We start from the raw sequence: 21,414 nt of genomic DNA, 5'->3' as shown, positions 1-21,414 counted from the left end.
TATGTCATCCTACCCAGTAATTTTTTTAAAAAGTGAAGATGTATTTTTTTTAGGGTGATTGTGTCAAAATGTGATTTCATTAAAATATCCATGCGAAAATGTTACATTTCGTGTTTTTTTTTAAAATAAAACCTAACTCTGATATAAAGGCTGAGTGCCCAGAAGCCTATAATAAAGATAATATCATGTAACAGTTGAGGTCATACAAAAATATTGCGGCAGAGCCAAGAAATTTAAATTTCTTTTAAATAGTGAAGTACCCTAATGCCCTTATAACAGGGTCTGCCAAGGCAGTAAGGTCAATTATAGCTATCAAAACACAGCCAGCACAGTGCCCGCCACATAACAGCACTCGATAAAGGTTGGACCGTCTGTAGGATTATCCATGAGAAAAGAAAAATCAGAACTTTGTTTTCTAGTGGTTCTGACTTTCAACTAAATAAGTGCTTATGTATGTTGTCATGACAGATATTTTTGGAATAAAAAAATGGGTCACCTTTCTAGTGAAGAATCAGAAGGGTACAGTTGACTGCCCACGATAGTTCTTTAGCCTTCTCCATCATCTTTGGGACAGCGTTGTAGATAGACTTCCTCAGATGTGCCAGGGTCTACATTTTTAGCAGCCCCACCTAGAGCCACTGTGTCTTCCGCGCTGAGAGGAGGCATTTCAGCCATTCTGCCCTCAGTTCCCATCCCCCAAGGAAAGAGGTTGCATATGAAAACACACTAAAAGCCAACAGAAAAGAAACTACGTTTGTAGAAAAGCTTTTCTTTTCTTTTTCTGGGCTCTGAAGTAGGTCATTGGCGTGACTGGTTTTATCTATTTCCAGGGTCACTGTGCTGTTAGAAGGAATCTGGGACTTGCAGTCTGAGTTCATATTTCTGTCCTGGTTCTTACCAGCTGTGTGGCCTTGCCCAGTCACATTATCTGCCCTGCCTACTTCACTGAGTTATTGTGAGGTCCATCTGAGATTACAGAAGCCAAAAAGCCTAAGAAGTCACATAATCATAGCATTTGTCCCCACCCGACCTACTGTTTATCTGCTCACTTTGTCTGTGCTCTCCCACTGGAATGTAAGCTCTACATGTGCAAGATTTTGCTCATGCTACAGCTGCTGCAGCAGCTCGGACAAAGCCTGGCGCCTGGTAGAGGTGTAACATGTTTTGTGTGATTGTTAATTCTTTTTCTAACAAGATCAATCAAAATCTGTGATTCTGCAACTTGAAGAGCATCCGTTCTTTTCTCCCAGAACAGACTTTGGGGAGGAAAAAAAAAAAAGAGGAAGATTGGCAACAGAAGTTAGCTCAGGGTGAATCTTTCCCAGCAGAAAAAGAAAACATTGCCTATGATCTCTCACCTTGGGAAGTTTCCCAGCCTCTTTTGCCTCCAAAAAGGCCTTTATTTTTTTAAAAAAGCAGGAAGTTAGTATTCCAAGAAATGTAGGTTGGGACACCATAACTCAGGCTGCTCAAGACTAAGAAGGTAAAATTCTTAATTTTAATCAATGGCAAAGCCACATGGGGCAATTGTTAGAAGTTATTCCATGACAACCCGTCACTTCCCCTTGAATCATCTGACCGGCTTTGCTGAAAGATACTGTCTGAAATTAGTGATGATCTCTAGAGAAAATGGAAGGAAGTGTTCTGCTAACCTTGTTGTGTGTGCACTGTGAAAATGAGAAACAGAAGGCTTTGGTTTCCAACGCAGAAACCAACATTCAGGTCACCCCAGCACCTTCCTGAGACCACCAAACAACTCAGTGTCACATCAACTGTCTCCATCTAGGGTTCTGAGTGTAAAACTCTTGGGACCATAAACAAATTTCAGTACTGAGAGCAGTGATAGCCTCTGCCACATCCTACTCCAATCTAGATGCTGAATAGTATTTGAGCGCTCAACCTTCCAACTCAAGTTTGGGCATATTGATAATTCACAATTTTTACTATGCACCCTATCTTCAATGGTAATTCCAAACCAAAGACATGATAGCAACTTGCTGGGTTCCTCCTGTTGAAAATATCAAATTAATCGATTCCTTCTATGCTGTAAGTGTTTTTCTAATTTTGTTAGGGAAAAAAAGTCAGTATAAAGAAAACACAGTTTAAAATAAGGTCTTGAAATTGCCTTAAAGAAGCTTTATTTACTACATCCATCCAAAGAATGTACTGTAAATGGAGCAAGATCTAAATAAATTTAAAAGCTTTTCCAATACAAAGCAACTAAAGGTAACAACTAAACTGCTAGCATGTTTGAAAACAGAACCCTAAAGCCTTTTTTTTTTTTTTAACATTTATATAGTTTGTTCTTAACCCTAAAAAAAAAAGTTCACATTTCAAGTTATAAACTCACCTCAGTAGTGTATGTGAAATGGTTTTGAAACAGGAACAGACAGATCATACACAGAAGGCTCACTGATACTTAACTGGCTATGTCACCAATATTTGTTTTTAAGGTAGTCTGGTAACTGCCATGTTAAGATACCACTTTTTTTCTTTTCTTTTTATTACCTCTTTTTTTTTTTTTTTTTTTTGCAAATAATTTACAGGCACATGTAAAATACAGTAAGACCTCTGGGTCAGAGTCTCATCCCGTGAACCCCTGTGACAATCCTACAAGGGAAGGAGTGTCCTTCTTTCACACAAAGCCAAGGGATGAGGATCTGATCCAGATTGCATTTTGTTGGATTACTCATTCCAACGGATGCGAGCTCGGATGCAGCTTGCCGGGTACATCATCAGGAACATTGCACAATTACTTTATGTCATTGAAGAATGATGGATAGGAATGTCAAGAATGTTTAAAGGCCTTTGCAGGCACTCAATAATTTTACAGAATAGTTAAATAAATATTGCTTATATATAAAAAATTCATCCCGCCCTAAAATGAGGGGGGAAAAAAGGCATTTGGGAATCTCTTAATTTAAAATTTAAAACAAAACTAAAACATTTGCTAAAGGCATGATCCTATTATGAATCCACAAATAAGAATTCAGCCACCAGCAAAAATTCGGTGAGTGGTAAGACTTTATGTATCTCTAATATGACATAAAAACACAAATGTGTACTTGCTACCTATTGCACACCTCACTTCCTTGATAGAACCTTTAAAACAAAATTCCAAGTTGATGTATTTCATAAAGTAGATGACAATCTTAACATTTTACTGTATTTTACATTCACTCTGCTAAACAAAAGCCTTTAAACAGGCACAAAACACTGCAACAATACATTTACTTTCTAATAAAACAAAACTTTTTAATAACATTGAAATAAAATGGTTTCATTTTGCATTAAACTATATACCATGAACTTCTGCACCATAAAACAACTAAAAACGAGCATCAGGAGATATTTACAAACTATCTTTTAACTCCTGGGGGGGTCTCTCTCCTCCTGAATGTGCCTGCCCCAATTTAGTTCACTTGCCCCGTGCACAGCAATGGAGGGAAGCCCTGTTCAAGAAACTTAACATTTCCAACACCCTTGACGACCACAGACATTTTGCATGAAACATGATAAGGCAACTAGAAGCATAACTTCCTGTGACAAGGGTCTCTCGGGGTCTTGTCTACAGTAACATTCTCTGTCTCTAGAAACTCATACTTCAAAAACGAATAAAAGCATTAGAAAAGGAACTAAAGTTTTATATTGGACAATGAAATACATATGCAAAGGTGTCTTATGTGAACTATTAAAATCTTGTGCTTACACATACTTTGCTATCGAAAATACCTCCCCAACCAAAACAAAACAAAACAAAAAAACACAACAAAACAAAAAATCCCAACAAATACCCAGGAAGAAGTATAAAAGCTATCGATGTTTTCTCTGTTGGAGGAATTCACTTGCCCTAGATTTGCCAAACACGGAGTCGGGACTGGGGTTTCGGGGAGGAGATGAGTGGGCGAGCCTGGGGGAAAACAGGTTTAAGAGCAAGGACACACAGAGGATGAGCAGGGGCCCAGGGTCATGGTGGCAGGTGAGAGCTTTCCAGTGTTTGGACTCAGAAGTGTGACAAGTCTTTTCAATGTTGGCTTAAGGAGAGACTGAGTGTTTAATTTCTTTTAAAAAAGAGAACCATCGTGGATAACACATGGTAACACCGTCGACCCTTAATACCAGCAAAAATAGAGGTTTTACTCATTTTAAAATTGCACTTTCCAGTATAACTTTTACAATAACATTTTATGTAGTATTTTTAAAGCACTATTGTTTGCATCTTTAAATATTGAATATACTTTTCAAAATAGTCTCCTAGCTGCTCAAGTGTGCTTTTTAATATATACTTGATATATTATTGAAGGTACTACAAAATAGAAATCTCTGGAGTGCAGAAGTTAAGAAAATAACCTTCATACTGAAAATATATCCTTAAAAATACAAAAACAAAAACCTCTATACAAAGGTACTACAGCATACAAATTTTTAAGAGATGGTATTAAGGCACGAGCCATTGCAAGTCTCTGAGGAATGTATGAACACAGGCCTGCTAAATTGAAAATAGTCTTAAAAAACTAGTGAAAACTTCATGTATATAAAATGTTTCAGTATGATATCTGATAACATTCTTCACTTTCAGGTTTCATATGTGTGCTAATCCATGTTCTTTCTTCATAAATAGTAAAGTGTTCCTTCAGTGGTAGTTCTGTGGTTTGTCTGTGCTCTCGTCTCAGTATGTCTGGTAGACATCGTGAATGGGAACCTGAATAGCAGCAGCAGGGAAGGCCTGAGGTATATAGCCCGCGTAGCCTCCATAAACGGCGGCGGCGGCGGCTGCGTTCTTCTGTAGTGTGGCGATCGTGGCTGTGGCCGGAGCAGCAAATGGAACGTAACTGGCCCCATAGATCCCGGCAGTGGGAATTCTCTGAACGTTTGGAGCCACCGTGTAGACTGGAGTTATTGGGCGGCCCTGAGGAGGAGAGAGAAAAAGAGTCCTTACTGATGGCCTTAGGCACCCATTCATTCAACAACTCCACTCATTCAATTCAACTCCCAGGGGCTGGGAGTACAAGATCTAAAAACAAAGGTTTCCATTCTCAGGGGAGGGAGGCAGAGAGGTAAACAAGTAATTATTGTAAGGGAGTGTGATAAGAGCCATGAAGGTAGTGGAGCATCCTCAAGACTCATTTGCTTTCAATTGGTGAAAGTGACAGAACTGGACCACTGAGGGAAAGTTTAAATACCCTGGAATCTTCTACCCACCATTCCACTCAATCAGCATATGCCCCAGAGAAAGGGAGAGAAAGAAGCTGAGAATCTGCCCTTTACTCAGTTGATCTCATTGTAATTAAAAATAAGTATTTTACCTAAAATACATGCTGGCTGCCTCAACTAATACTTAAACTGAAAGAACACAGTGTTTCAAAAACGGAGGAGAGAACAGACTATGACGACGTTATAGAACAAAGGATACAAATCTCCAAAAGGGCAGCTTCTTAAGCTGTGACCTAAAAAAATCGGGACCATACTCCATTTTCAGCAAACGAGATCGATGGTTTCAACCATCTCCCACCTAAGAGCTGACACCACAATACATACAAATTGTTGTAGAAGCTTCGAGAAGAAACCAACTAACTTGGGGAGTTGGAGAAAGCATTTCACAAGTGGAGACATTTGAGCTGGGTTTTGAAGGAGAAGGAGGAGTTTCCATATGAGGAGGAATTGGGGAAAGACAAGCTAACTAAAGCTGCCTCGCTGCAGATGCCACCACTGGTTTCGTAGAAGTCCCTGCCACCTCCTTCTCTCCACTTGACAATGTAACATACTATGTGCTCAGAACAAACAGGAGTAGAGGGAAGACTCTGATTCAGGATTTCCCAGTGCTTGCTATGGAGCGGGTTCTGTGAGCTGCTTTATGGAAAAGGAGATTTTTTGTAAAATAAAACATACATTTAACAAAATATCTGGTGAACCTTATGTTCCATAGAATGTCCTGTAGTAAATGCTGCTATGGCCTCTGTGTCTTAATCCATCTTCAAATTAAACAATTCAAGATACGTGAAATGGAGAATTAGATTTAAAAAATTACTTCTTCCTGGATTTTTATAAAGGAATTTAGCTATCATTCCTTTATAAAATCTGCAAATCAGAATCTTAAAATTATGTTCAAAGGTAATTCATAACCTAAGTCATTTTTTTCAACTGTAACCAAAATATAGTCACATGTTGCTTAATGATGGGTATCCATTCTGAGAAATGCGTCATTAGATGATCTCCTCGTGGGAACATCACAGAGTGTACTCACACAACCCTAGGTGGTCCAGCCTACTAGGCTATACGGTACTCATCTTACGAGACCACTGTTATATATGCAGCCCGTCGTTGACTAAAACGTCATTACATGGTGCATGACTGTAATAATTATATTAAAGATAATAAGAACTGAGAGATTATGGTCTGCTAGGCACTATTCTAAGTGCTTTATTTGTATGACATTATTGAATCATCACAACCACCAAGGAAGCTGGTACTATGATAAGATGGAGAGATTCAGATGTGTTCAATGACTTGCACAAGGTGACACAGCTTTTAAGCAATGGAATGTGTGACTCTGGAGCCTGCACCATCAGCCCTACATTATCTTGCCTCCTGCAACACTGTAACACTGAGTACCTCAGGAGCAACCAGGGAGAGACACTTCAGAACTGTGAAGGCTGTGGTTCAAATAAAGATCCAGATGGCACATCCAGCACAGACTCACATAAGACAGAAACAGTCTGCAATCCAGAACATGATTATGAGGCCTGGAATTTGGACCTGACACTACACACCAAAGACAAAACTCCACCAGTTTCTTGGTAAAGAGGAATGAGAAATTATTACCAGAATTCCACTAAGTCTTGCTTGTAGGTTATTATAGATATTTATAGTCAGTCCACAAGTAATAACTACATTTAGTTGTCATTATACAGTGTGAAGTCATTTACAACTTATTCCCTTTTCTGGTTTCAGGAAATCTCGAGTTAAAGAATCCTCAATGGCGTATTGATAGATGAATAAATTTCAACCGGTGTGAAGCTTTCTGAATGATGCAGTCAAGACTGGTGCTCAGAGTGGGCAAATACAAGTCAACAGCACCCTACTGTGGTGGTCCACAAGCCTGGCTCTGTTTCAGCATCACTGAGGAGCTTGTACAAAATACAGATTCTAGAACCCCAGCCCTGTTCTCCTGAATTGGAATCTTGTTGGGTTTGAGTCTAAGAATCTCTGTTTTTTAAACACATTCCCTGAATAATTCTTATCTAATTGATAAAAAGATTTGTGCTTGTTGATTGATAAGGTATTTGAGATTCACTGCCTCTCCAAGAATAGCTGTTTACTGTTTGGATGAATGACCTGTCCTTCATAGGTATTCCCTGTGGGCTATGCACTGAAGACACACAGAAATGCGAGATGTAGCTCCTGGTCTGGAGGAGCTTTATTTTAATTGGGGAGACAGAACCTACTGGCAGTCATATGCCAAGTAATCATGGAGGTAATAAGAAGTACAGGAGAGATGATTTCCAAGGCTGGGTGGATGGGAAAGATACTACAGAAGAGATGAGACTCAAGAAACCATAGATAAGAGAACACGATGAGCAAAGATGGGAAGGAGGCTGGAGGGGTTCAGATTGGATTGGGAGGAGAACCGGCAATAGTTAGATATGGTTGGAGGGCAGATTTTGCAAAGTTTCACATATCTATATCTCTACAGATATTTCTCTCTACATGTGTGCAAGCGCACACACACACATGTATATATTCATACGCACACATACAGAGAGAGAGAGAACTTTAAGAAAAACCTTCACTGAACTTCAATTTGGAATGTGAAAATGTGAACTATTTCCCTGGACTTTGTGTGCCAGCTCTTTAACAATAACGACATGAGTTAAAAATTATCCAGTGTCGTTAAAACAAAAAAAAAGTATGTACAATATTATGACATTGTGAGAAATGACACATCAGTTCTGCATACTGCTTCCCATGGTTAATACAGTGAGACTACTAGGGTAGTACAATTATTATTTAAAACTGTTCTGTCCTGTCATGATTTATATTAAAAATTTTTCTGTCACCCAATGCCATAGTTCTAACAGAGAGCTAGGCACACAGTAAATTCTCCTGCTGAATATTAAATGAATCCATGATGGAGAGGCCTCACACACAAATTACAACACTGCAGCAAGAACTCTACCTGGAAAGGCGGCGGCGTGGACACGGCAGGAATGACGGCGGCGGCAGCCGCAGCGGCCACAGCAGCGCTGGCTGGGTCCGGCTGCACAGCGATGGGGCTGATCATGTGCTCCATTGTGTGGATTTTGCCGTCTTCAATCATTTTGGGAGCTGGAGCTGCCTGAAACATGGAATACTGGGCCCCAATGGCAGGGATGGCCACTGCAAGAGAAGTAAGAGCGAAACACAGGTCAATCACTTTCAGTCACCCAGGGAGGGTCACCATTTTCTCAATGATATTTTTAAAAACCAAGTTTAGCAGTCACAGGCCTCTCCCTGCTAACTAACGCTCTCTCAGTACACGTAAGGAGGTGCTACCCAAGAGGAAGAGAGGGGAGGTGGCAGGTACTCCTCCTGCTTGTCTTTCCAAAGGAACCACGTGAGGATGGAAGGAATCTCCCAATAGACCATCATGGAAGGAAAGTCTAGAGTTAGGGTTCTGCACCAACATTCCCTGCCGCCTCTACAGAAAAACCTCATTCTGAATCTTACTCTTGATCCCCTAGAGCAAGAAAGGGCCTTCAACTCTGAGAAAACAGGCTCAGAATAAGAAGTGAGATCAAAGGCTTGAGGTCCAACCAGTGAGTGAGCCTGTCTGTTCCTGTTTACTCGCCTCCCTCCTGGCCAGACCTACTGCCCTCTTCACTTTCCTCACGTTTTAAGAAGCAGATGCTGCTGAGCGTTTCATTCTGAGAACACGGAGGTCTGTGTACATCTTCCCCAGCCTGTATTTCAGATTTCGAAGTTACTGATTCAAGGAAAAATATATTATAAAAAATGGAAAATTCCCTCATTTTCTAATGCCCACTCATTACAGCAAAGCAGTAGAGTGACTGGATTTTCGATGGCACCTGCCAATTCAAGACTTGTTTCTGTGAGTAAAGTCCAAAGGACTCATTTCACCCGGAGACTCAGACAGACAGCAGTCATTGAAAGTCAATAACTATGACAGAGAGGGGCAAAAAGGAAAAATACTAGCTCTGACCCAGAGGAGTTTGTGTGAGTGTGTTATGCTATCATGTACGCGTGCTGAAAGGATAAGCAAGAATATGAAATGCATACACAAAATCCTTTCATTTATTTCTTCTCCAACTGTAGGTATATTTATTCTAACACAAGCTGACTTGATAATAAGTAACGAAGCAAATGACTGTAGATTAAACAACGGTACAGCCATTCAATAAAATAAACACACCTAAAACCTGAACTCAATCTTTTACGCACCTTTCCAACCATATGGGCTTGTGTCCAGCTATTGACCCCTGCCTTAGTCGTTCTCCTACAATACAAAGTTCTAATTTTCTGGATGAATCAGAATAGAGGCCAAGAGGATGGGCCCAGAGAGGGTTATGAGTTTAAGCTCCCCTGGGGCAGTATTAAGTAACTGTTGGATTGTTCTGGCTATCAGCCCACAGGAATTTCTACCTCAGGCCCCAGGACACAACTATACACTTAAAGATTGTTTAAGAGTTCTCTTCTCTAATTAAATCTGAAGCTACTGCAACTCGTCAGCAGGAGTCACTTTCCCAACAAGTAGACGTGACAACTCCTACTTGCATCCAGGCTCTGTTTTATGGAATTACAGAAAGATATGGGATCAGTTTTACATTGCTTATAGTGTTGATGGCATTTAGAAAGAAAGCCAGTCTAAGGGGTCACTTAACTGAAGAATTTTTTCACAGGCAAAAAAAAAAATTACCGTTGGATTATTGCAAAAGGAAGCTCTCCTGGGAAAATGCTTTTTGAGCCCTCTGTGGCCAATGCAAACCTACGCCCCAAATGAAAAGACTCCCCAGCTCTGTTTTAGCTAGGGGAAGTAGTGTACAATCCTCAACCAGAAGAAAATCAGAGCGGCTGAGCGTCACAGCAAAGATTCCCTCAAAGAGCCACCCTCTGTGACACCAGGAAGTCTGCAGGAGGGTCACTCCAAATGCCCACGACTGAATTTTCCATGTGCTTGGCTACTTGCGTGGTGTGTGCTAATAGGAAGTTTGTGCTATGCTCACACGAGGGGGCTAAATGAAGTTCCTTGCAGGTTAGGATCAGAAAGAAGACCTGTCTCACAGTAGCTGACCAGTGGGCAATAACAACGTTGACAGGCTGGTTTGTGGTGCCTGGAGGTGAAAGCAAAGTTTAAGGTCCTTGGCTTGAATGACTTGAGTGTCCCTAACCCCCATCTACCTATCCAGCAAGAGGAGAAAAAGAGTGCTGGGAATTAGAATCCTGGGAATTAGCAGCTGTAAAAACTTTCACTGCTGTCTTATTCCCAGGAGTTCTGGTTTGTTAAGACCATGACAAAGGACAAATAGAGCTATTTGCTCCCAAAGGGGAATTTTCTACCCTTCCCAACAATTCTCAGAACCAGCAATAAGCTGCACCCTCTGACTTTTGAAGGCTGGGGTAGAAATAGGCTTGAGTAAGGAAAAGACAGTTTTTAGCTGGTAGAAGACACAGAAGAACTCATATTCTTCCATTTCCCTCCACCCCTACATCCCCAAAACCATGCCTACTACGTCGCAGATTGAGAAAAAGCCTAACAACTAGCAGCACCCATTTGAAAAACCCACTACTGGAAAGTTCGACTTGAACATGGTCAGAGCTAGACCATCCCCTTAAGTTCCAGATAAGAGACTCAGGAAGCCACATTCTTTGCCTAAACCCTGGCTGCCTATGAGAAGAGGAACCCATGTGCAGATGAAAGAGCCCAAGGAAGGCTTGGGGTCACTTCAAAGAGAGAGTTGGGGTTTTGGCTGAATGGATGCATTCTCACTCTGGTTTATACTGACCTGTACCAGGCTTAATGGCAACTGGATTGACGGCAGAGATTTCCAAATTTGGTACAAGTTCATATCCTTTTTCTTGCTGCTTTCCTTTCCCTTCATGATATCGGCTATATATACCACGGCCAGCAGAATATCCCCCGAGGTAAGAACCCCTGGGCCCTGGGGCTCTGTTGCCAGCTGCTCCTCGACCCCGGCCTCTTATGCTGCCTGCTTATGATAAGAACACAAAAAATGATGAGCAACCAACAGTGACAGTACAGGAGGCTGACCTTAACTCAAGAGGTTTGGCATTTAGATGTTTGCCCTGAGTCTAAGTTGCAGGTGGCTACATCTTTGCTCTTCTGGGAGCTGGTAAGATGCTCCAAACATTCTGTTCCAGCCTAGATTCACCTCGTAGGTATGTCTGCTAAATGCAAAAGATGAACTTGTGGGTGAGTTTCTAGGATTGCAACTGCAACTTTAACAAAAAAAAGAAACAAAACCCCACAACACTCAGACCATAAAAAGGCTAGGTCTGGAAGGGGATCTGCTGGTTCACCTTCCTCCTTGCATGCGTGAGAAAACAGGCCTAGGGAGGTTAAAGGGACTAACCAAAGTCACAGAGCCAGTCAATCAGAGTAGGATCCAGAACCTAGGTATTTTTATTTCCCAATATGATACCTGGTTGCATCATACTGTAGCCAATGATTTAAAAAAACAAAACAAAACACTGTGCCCCTTTCTGCCCAACATTCTTAAGATTTAATTTCACAAGTAGGTTTTAACCTAAGTACCTAGAGACTGGCAGACTAGCCCCAAATTGGGTAGGCCCTGGAAAGGCAGTATGCAAGAAGAGCTTGCATGCCTCAACGGTTTACAGTCACCCCATACATACGAACGATCTACATTTCTCTCAGTGCTATAGAAGTGAATGCCTTTAGCACCAGCAAAGAACAGAACTGAGCACCGACACCCAAATGAGGGTGGGTAGGAGGGTCGAAGTCCACCAGCTCAGTAAATTACATCCACAACACCCATGACATCATCGGCCTAGTAGATGCAGCTCTCGGGGGCCTACCCAGAGAATAGCCCCCACTAACCTTTCACGAAGTAGTCCCTGTTGGGCCCGATGAGTGCGTTATAGGGGTAGCCGTAGTAGGCCAGCGTGTAGGGGTCGCAGGAGTACACATAGCTGGGCTGCTGCACCGCCGCCGCCTCGGCCGCGCCACCGCCCTTGGCCGCCTTCTGGTAGCGGGAGTATTGCTCCTTGTCCACGGGCTTGGCCAGCGTCACCTCGAGGCACGAGCCCTCCAGCTCGGTGCCGTTGAGGTTGTTCATGGCGTGCACGGCGTCCTCGCGGCTGGTGAAGTGCACGAAGGCGTAGTCGCGGATCTTCTTGACGCGCTCCACGCAGCCCGGGTTGAACTGGCCGAAGCTCTTCTTGATGGTGTCCTCCGTGGTCTCGATCATGAGGTTCCTCACGTAGAGGATCTTCACGGTCTCCATCACGTCCTCGTCCACGTCGATCTCGGGCTCGGCCCAGTCCACGGCGATCTGGTGGCCCCACAGCTGGATGCGGCCGGGCATGAGCTTGCGGCGCGCCATGGCGGCGGCGCGGTGGCTCTCGTACTCCACGAAGGCGAAGCCGCGGTTCTTCATCTTGTCGGCGGCGCTGGCGTAGACGATCACGTCGAGCACGCCCTCGGTGACCTTGGCGATCTCCTCCAGGATCTCCTCGCGCTTCTTCATCTTGGGGATGCCTCCGATGAAGAGGCGGCAGTTGTCCACGCTGCAGCACACGCCCAGCAGGCGGCCCGGGCGAATCTCGTAGTTGTTGAGCTCGCGCACGGCGCGCTTGGCCTCGTTCTTGTGGCAGTACATGACGAAGGCGTAGCCGCGGTTCTTGCCGTCGAAGTCCATCATGAGGCGCAGCTCGTAGATGCGGCCCACCGCCTCGAACACGGGCACCAGCTCGTCCTCGTAGACGTCGCGCGGGATCTTGCCCACGAAGACCTCGCAGCCGCGCTGCGGGTGCGGGCCCTCCCAGCCGGGCGGCGGGCCGCCGTACTTGCGCTGCCCGTTCTCCTGCACCATGCTGTAGCCCGTGCGCTCCAGCAGCGCCAGCAGCGCCGCCTCGTTGGGCGCGCCCGCCACGCCCTCGGGCACCTTGGCGGAGGACGCGGCGGCGGAGTCGCTGCTCATGGCTGCGGTGGAATCCTCTGCGGTCATAATGTCAAAGGCATCCACGGCTGGCGGAAACCTGGGGGAGGCAGAAGGGAGAGTGAGTGTGGAATCTGCCCCGAGCGGAGCCAGCACTTGACTCCCCCAGCTCCCTCTGTTTCTTTTTTTAAAGACACAAGACTGGCGCTTAACCATCAGGTGGTTAAATGAGAAATAAGATGGAGACCGCTCTGGAAAAGCAGCAGCTCTAAAACAGTCTAAATTAGTCAAGTTGTTTTGCAGGAAAAACCAGAAGTGACTTGGGGAAAAAAAAAATCAGAATGAGCAAGTACTTCCGCTTAATCAGTACCCCAACAGCTCTGAACTAGAGAACCTGCTGTAATTGCCAGTGAAAACCTCACGTTCTTGCAGCGAATGGCAACGTGTTTTGCCTAATTCCTGCACTGTCAACTCAGATGGATGTCCTTTTAGCTATAGCATTTTACCCCATTTATTTCTTTGGCAGACATCGCGTCTTTCTTTGCTTTCTTTTTCATTTAGGAATGGACAGCCTTTTTCATTTAGGAATGGAAACAAAGCAGTGTATTTATATTGCTAAGGAAAACTTTGAGGAGGTGTTATTATACAGGACAGATAACAGAGCTGTGTGCTGAAGCTTTTTACCAGGAAGAAATGGAACATCGATATTGCAGAGGACTTGGCCTGGGAACTGTGGTAAGAGCTGCTAAGTCTGATTTTTATGGTGTCATTCAGTCAAATTCTTGGTATGAACCATTCATGGATTTAGAATCAGTCCACAAAGAGCTAGATTAAGTTCAAACTGAGGGACTTGTGAAGCAGCAATTACCTGGTAAACCATACTGTAGTTTTCAGAAAACTGTCATGTGCATTTTCTTATTTGATCTTCTTAATCTCCTTAACATAGTAAGTGATAGTATCATTACTTCCAGTATGTTTATGGGGAAATAGGCTCAGAGAGGTCGAGTAAATTGCCCATTTCATACAGCAAGTATCAGCTCGTATCAGGACTTGATTCCAAGTCGTCTGGCTCCAGATTCTGTGTTCTTTCTTCTAAACCAGTGCTGTGCAACAGAACTTTCTGTGATGATGGAAAAGCTGTCACTAGCCTCGTGTGGCTACTGAGCATATGAAATGGGGCTAGTGTGACTGATGCACTGAGTTTTTCATTTTACTTAACTTTAAATAGCCACATATCACAGTGCAGGTCTACACTGTGTTGCCTTCACTCATACGGCACAGAGCTCTGTGGAAATGATTTTAAATTATACACTAAGATCATCACTAGTATCTTCATACTGTGCTTTTGTAAAGAAAGGCTCTGACTGGCCTTTTAAAAAATGAAGTTTATTTCATTTTTGGACTATGAAAATTCTCAAGTAAATTTTATGGAAAATGAAGAAGAGAAATCATTCCTAATTCTACCAAGTGATAGCCACAATTAAACTTTCCCATTTTTATAATTGATCTTTTTGGGGGGAGGGCTGGAGCTTGGCTTCCAACAAATTTACATCGTGTCGCTTTCCTTCATTTCATAAGCAGTCCTCTGTGTTCTTCAAACTCTGCCAAAACATAATTTTTAATGGCTGCGTAAGGTTTCAACATTCAACTAGAACCTGGAGCATCATTTAGTTTGAAAAAAATTACCACTAGGAGTGGTATCCAAGAATATTAGGGGAAAATTTCAAGGGTAATTAAGGTGAGTTTGACCATCTAAAGAAAAACGAAACAAATTAGAGCACACAACGGAAATCTGAAATGTTTATTTGCCAGTTGGCCAAATCGATAGTTCTCTGGTTCATTTGCTGTAACAGCAGGGGCAGTAAAGCTTAGTGGGGAAGGGTGAGGCCTCTGGAGCCAGAGTGCATGGTTGTATGTTAATCCCAGCTCGAACACACCTAGTTGTAGGACCTGGAGCAAGGATACCTCGCTGCTCAGTGCCCAGTTTCCTTTATCGCTAAAATGGCAATCACAATGACAGTATTCAGTTTAGTGGAGTAAGTGAGTTAAGAGACACAAAGCACTTTGAACTGTGTCTAGAACATTGAAAATGTTCAAGAAATGTCAGTTATTATTATCTTTCATCCAAACTTCTGGGTAAAACTTCAGACCAATTCTTTCAATTTCAGAGTAATTTTGACATTTTCTCAGTTCTTTAAAAACATCTGTTTGATATGGCTTCTATTGTTATGTTTTATTTGCTTTGCTTTTCAAGTACTTGAAAGCTGGTTTGACAACGTATTCAGTTACCATGAAGTTTTTTTTTTTCTGGTGTAAATTTGAAAATGATACATTATTTCTTGTAGTTTCACCCTGAAACAGAGATTTCAGTATCAGATTTGAACATGAAGATCTTCGTCTCCTTCCAAATGGAAAATAAGGATATATGTAAAAAGACTATTTGCAAATATGTGTGTGTTTATAATCTGTGATCTGGGAAGGAAATGCCAGGTACATATATAAACATGTATGAAGCAATTTAAGACCTTACATGTTGTACTACATAAAACATTGACTCAAGTCCAAAGGAATGGACCTTATTGGTCTGCTGAGATGTGTAGAGTTCACTTTTTGTTTTCCTAATTGGACTCTGAAACTACCAGTTTACACACAAAAAGTCTCATAATGATCAGGCTATGAGAGTCATTTGCGATTACAACCCCATTAATTTTATCAAAAATTCTGTTTGCTTTCAGTCTGCAATCTGCTGGTGTCGGTAACAAAATGATCTCTCTCTTTTTTTTTAAAGATTAGCACTTGAGCTAACTACTGGTGCCAATCATTTTTTTCTTTTCTTTTCTTTTTTTCTTCTTCTTCTCCCCAAAGCCCCCAGTACATAGCTGTATATTCTAGTTTTAGGTCCTTCTGGTTGTGCTATGTGGGACGCCACCTCAGCATGGCCTGATGAGTAGTGCCATGTCCACACCCAGGATCCAAAGTGGAAAACCCTGGGCTGCCAAAGTGGAGTGCACGAACTTAACCACTCAGTCATGGGGCTGGCCCCTGTTTTAAAATAGTTATAGCTAGGGCCAGCCCCGGTGGCCTAGTGGTTGAGTTTGGCATGCTCCATTTCAGCAGCCTGGGTTCAGATCCCGGGCATGGACCTAGACCATTTGTTTCTTAGTGGCCATGCTTTGGCAGCGGCTCACATAAAGAGGAAAAAAGAGGAAGACTGGCAATGGATGTTAGCTCAGGGGGGAATCTTCCTCAGCAAAAAAAAAAGGAAGAAACAAAGTTATAGCTTGGGGGCCGGCTCCATGGCCGAGTGGTTAAGTTCGCCCCCTCTGCTGTGGTGGCCCAGGGTTCGGATCCTGGGCGTGGACATGGCACTGTTCGTCAGGCCACGTTGAGGCGGTGTCCCACATCCCACAACTAGAAGGACCTGCAACTAAGATATACAGCTATGTACAGGGGGGTTTGGGGAGATAAAGCAGAAAAAAAAAACAAAAAGAAAGTTATAGCTAGTGTCTTACATCTATGGATAAAGAAAAGCCTTTTCTCCTGAGTTTTTGTCATCTGTAACAAATGAACCATTGAACCAACAAATGAGCTTATTGACCCTCTTTCCCTTTTTTCTTTGGCCACCAGGAAATTCAAGATTGAATTTTTCACTTCAATTTTAGTAATTGTATAGGACATTACAACACATTCTCAAGTTGATTTAATTTTGGCTATAGTTTCATTTTTTAGTCTGTTACATTCCCAGTGCCATGAATTTAGTTATTTATATTATTCATCTTATTGTTTACATGTTCTTGGAAGCCATGTCACATAATTTTGGCGCCAGGAGAGGAATAAATCACAGACATATCTTTGTATATATACATGCATATATAAATCTAATTTGCATCAGACATTGATTCATGTAGTATCTAAATTAATTGTCTTTTACACTAAATACAAATATTGGCATAAAAGCAAGTGAGAACCACAGTGAGATACCACTTCACACCCATTAGCACGGCTATTATTAAAAAAAACAGAGCTAGCCCCAGTGGCCTAGTGGTTAAATTCAGTACACTCTGCTGTAGGGGCCTGGGTTCGGTTCCCAGTCGTGGACCTACATTGCTCTGTTAGCAGCCATGCTGTGCTGGTGGCCCACATACTAAACAAATAGAGGAAGATGGCATGGATGTTAGCTCAGGGCAAATCTTGCCCAGCAAAAAACAAACAAACAAAACAAAACAAAAAAATAAGTGTTGGTGGGGATGTGGAGAAATTGGACCCCTTGCGCATTGATAGTGGGAATGTAAAATGGTGCAGCTGCTCTGGAAAACAGTGTGGCGGTTCCTCAAAAACATAAACAGAATTATCATATGATCCACCAATTCCTCTACTGGGTATATACCAAAAAGAATTGAAAACAAGGACTCAAACAGATATTTGTATACCAATGATCATAACAGTATTATTCACAATAGCCAAAAAAGATGGAAACAACTCCAAAAGTCCATTGATGCATGAATGGATGAAGAAAATGTAGTATATATACACAATGGAATATTATTCAGTCTTCAAAAGGAAGGAAATTCTGACACATGCTACAACATGGATGAACCACGAAGATATTGTGCTAAGTGAAATATGCCAGACACAAAAGGACAACCACTGTATGATTCCACTTATATGCAGTACCTAGATTAGTCAAATTCATAGAGACAGAAAGCAGAATGGGATCATCACTTAGGGATGATGAAAAAGCTTTGGAGATGGATGATAACGGAGTCACAAGGTGAAAGTACTTAATGCTACTGTCTGTACACTTATAAGTGGTTAAGGTGGTAAATTTTGTTATGCATATTTTACCACAGTAAAAAAAAAGCTCAAGACAGCTCAGAGGTGCAAAAAGGACAAAAATAAGATTCCATAAAATTAGGATTTCACTGGAGCTCATTAAAAAATGGTACACTGAGGGGCCAGCCTGGTGGCATGGTGGTTAAGTTTGTGTGCTCTGCTTTGGTGGCCCGGGGTTCACAGGTGGGGATCCCAGGCACGGACCTAGCGCTGCTCATCAAGCCACACTATGGCAGCATCACACGTAAAATAGAGGAATATTGGTACGGATGGTAGCTCAGCAACAATCTTCCTCACACACACACACACACACACAAAATGGTATACTGAGTCAGTTTAACATATTCAAGAAAATCTTATGGTCTGCAAACTCCTTTTTCCTTATCTTTATGTCTAATATACCATAGTTAAACAAATTATATGATGTGCTGGTCAATGAATTTTTGAGGCCAAAGGCTTAGCTATATAAAAGATAAATGATTTACTTAATGCCTTAAAAAAGGGAACTATACAGCTAATATGAAGAAGAGTCTCTAAGAGATGGAACAAAATGTGCAGTTTATTACAATTAGACATGCTTTCGGCCAGCATTTAGTAAACTACGGCAGTAGGCCAAATATAGCCTGCCATTTGTGTTTATAAATAAAGTCTTATGAGAACACAGCCAAACCCTCTCCCGCCCCCCCCCCCCACCTTTTTTAATGTATTATCTACGTCTCCTTTTGCACTATAAGGACAGAGGTGAATAGTTTAGACAGAGATCGTATAGCCCACAAAACCTAAAATATTTACCATCTGGCCAGGCATAGAAAAAGTTTACTGACCTCTGTGCTAAGAGATGTGCAGAGAACATCAAACACAGTTTCCTACTGCTAAGTAGCACAGTCACTTCTCCCTGCTTCCTATGCTGAGCAATGACTTGATATCAGGACCAATTTTTAAATTCTAACACATAACATATAAGACAGTCTTCTTGAGCTGCCTCTCCACCTCCTCCTCACCCCACCCCCCTGGCCATCCAAAGCTGTTTTCCAATTAACTGCACGGTCACAGAGATGAAACCTGGAAGAAGAGATCTCTGGGGAGGTTGTTGGCTCAGCTCCTAACACTTCTATGTAAACAATACTTTCTTTTGATTTCAAAAGAGACATAGAAGGGTTTGTGTTCATTTATTCATTCATTCGGCAAATACTTATTGAGCACCTACTATGTGCCAGCATTGGTGGACCTTGTCCTTCAAAGAGCTTACCTCAGAGTTAACAGAGCTAAAGAATTATGCTCCAGATACTGGAGTTGAGAATTAAGGCATTTTGTACTCATAAGGAAACTGAGGCACAGAGAGGTTAATCAGATTCTCAGTCATGAGCATCAGAGCTGGCACTTGAACCCTGACAGTCTGGATTAGAGTTGGTACCACAGCTGCCGCTAAGTGATTGCTACCATAGGCCTGTGGTGAGGAGTAAATGAAATGATCCATGTGAAGCTCGTCGTGCAGAACCTAGCACTAAATGCTCCAGAAATGTGAGCATAAGAAATTTGAACTAAAAAAAAAAAAAAAGATTTTTGAACTTGTGGTATGAATCTTGCCCTTATGTAGGATTCTTGTGTTTACAGGGAAACAGGCAAGAGCCAACTTCAAAGCAGTCAGCCTGAGAAGCCTAGCCTGCGAGTTCTGGTGCAGACCGGTGTCCAGTCTCCCGGATTCCATTCATAGCAGGTCAGCTGTCTGGCAGTGTGGTTCTCCACTGGTGACGTGGCTCCGGCACCCAAGTGGAAGCCTGTTTCTCACCTAACCCTTGGCTAGAGCAGTTTGCAGAGAACCTGAAGAAACTTGCTGCATTGGATGCAGAAGGTCCGGTCATCCACGTGGATGCCAGATCCCCTGAGGCAGGACTCTCCCAAACAGAGCCATCCTCTCGTACACACTAAATGCATTAGTGTTCACTGAAGGCCGCTTGCGTTAAACAAACATGGCAATGTGTTTGAAACAAATCATTTATTCACAGTTGGGCATATAAAACAGAGAAAAATATACTTCTAAATCAAGCTATTACTATTCTCAATGATTAGCTAGACTTTTTGTGGTCTTTACTTTAGGTTGAGTTTGAGCTTCTCAGGGTAAAATAAAATTTCAGAGTTAACTCAGACTTAAAGCAGAAATCATCAAGGATTTGAATTCCCTTCTTAGTGCTGGTTCAAGCATGTACCTTTCAGTAGGATTTTCACTTTGAGCTGAGATGTTTTAGAGGGCAAGGGGTACCATTGTACTGGGAAATATTTCCAATGTTTACCAACCAGTCTTTACCTAGGATCAAAAAGAGGCATGAGTTTACTCTACAATTATCCAAACTACCAGTTAACTTTGGTTCACAGCTCTCGGGGTGTGTGTGTGTGTGTGTGTGTGTGTGTGTGTTTGAGATTAATATGCAATTTGGAATTCTTGGAAGAGTTTTATTTGCTGACCAATGGACACATTGCAATTTGAAGATATATTCAGTGGGCAGCAGTGACTTCCAGTATCTAGCTGGAATTTAATTCAGTGGAAGGTTGTACAATGTATTTATCTAAGCGGTAATTCTATCTCTGTTTGCAGTTACATTTCTATTTTGATGTCCCTTATTTATACCACAAAATTTTTGTCTTGACTACAGTCACTTCTTAGGCATGACCTCACATACACAATGTACAGATATTAAAATACATACCATACTGGTTAAGAGCGAAGACTCTGGAGTCAAAGAAATGTGAGTTCAAATCATGACTGTGTCACTTACTAGCTGTGTCCTAGGAGGCAAATTGCCTGAGCTCCATTTCCACATCTCTAAGATGGTTCCAGTAATAGCATCCATTCCAGAGGATTGGTGCCAGGATTAAATGACATTTAATGCCACAAATCAGGGAGGAAAAAAATGGAAGGCCAGCTTCTCCAAAAAGTTTCCGAGATTTGGCCTCACCCTGGGCATTTATGTTACTGTCCTGGGCCAAGTTACCACCACCCATTAGAGTAAACAGCAGAGAGAACACTCCCACCACCAGGCAGGCCTCTGGCACTGGGACATTTCTGTTCCCTCAGAGTCTGAAAGTGTAAAAGGAGTTCCGCTCAAAATGGAGGCAGAGTACCAAAGGTGAAGCTGGGGACTGAAGCACAGGCTCTTTTTTTTCCTGTCTCAACTGGCAATCTCTTGCTATTTGAAGGCATGGCCCTTGGGACACACAAAAGTCCTTCCATGACTCTCTTATTTAGGTAAAATCCTGAAAGGCCTAAAGAGGCAGCGGAATAATGACATGCTGGGCCATCCCTCCTGTCTGCTCCTGGCTAATCTGAGAAGAGTTCATTCATTCTGGGTCTTCAACTGCTGGTACAGATTTTGTTATAGCAAAACACATCATTCAGTGAATGATTGTGTTGGATAAACAGAGCCAAAGCCAAGAGGCTCACTTTTCC

General features: G+C 42.3%; 1 protein-coding gene across 20 annotated transcripts in view; it reads right to left on the bottom strand.

Annotated features, from left to right (window-relative positions):
- Positions 1-2,115: 2,115 nt before the first annotated feature.
- Positions 2,116-21,414, bottom strand: part of RBM47 (RNA binding motif protein 47) — a 148,724-nt gene continuing 129,425 nt past the window's right edge. For 12 of the 20 annotated variants that reach the window (XM_023638195.2, XM_023638192.2, XM_070263942.1 and 9 more), the window contains 4 exons: positions 12,077-13,236; positions 11,001-11,207; positions 8,177-8,376; positions 2,116-4,909 (listed from right to left, as the gene is read on the bottom strand). In XM_023638195.2, the coding sequence (XP_023493963.1) occupies positions 4,670-4,909; positions 8,177-8,376; positions 11,001-11,207; positions 12,077-13,205 (1,776 nt within the window). In that variant the 5' untranslated portion in view covers positions 13,206-13,236 and the 3' untranslated portion in view covers positions 2,116-4,669. The remainder of the gene's footprint in view (positions 4,910-8,176; positions 8,377-11,000; positions 11,208-12,076; positions 13,237-21,414) is intronic. The other 8 variants (XM_070263947.1, XM_070263948.1, XM_023638200.2 and 5 more) reach the window with 1 other exon arrangement.

This window comes from Equus caballus, chromosome 3, assembly GCF_041296265.1.
Source record: "Equus caballus isolate H_3958 breed thoroughbred chromosome 3, TB-T2T, whole genome shotgun sequence".
Lineage (NCBI taxonomy): Eukaryota > Metazoa > Chordata > Mammalia > Perissodactyla > Equidae > Equus > Equus caballus.
This window is presented reverse-complemented; position numbering and strand designations above follow the sequence as displayed.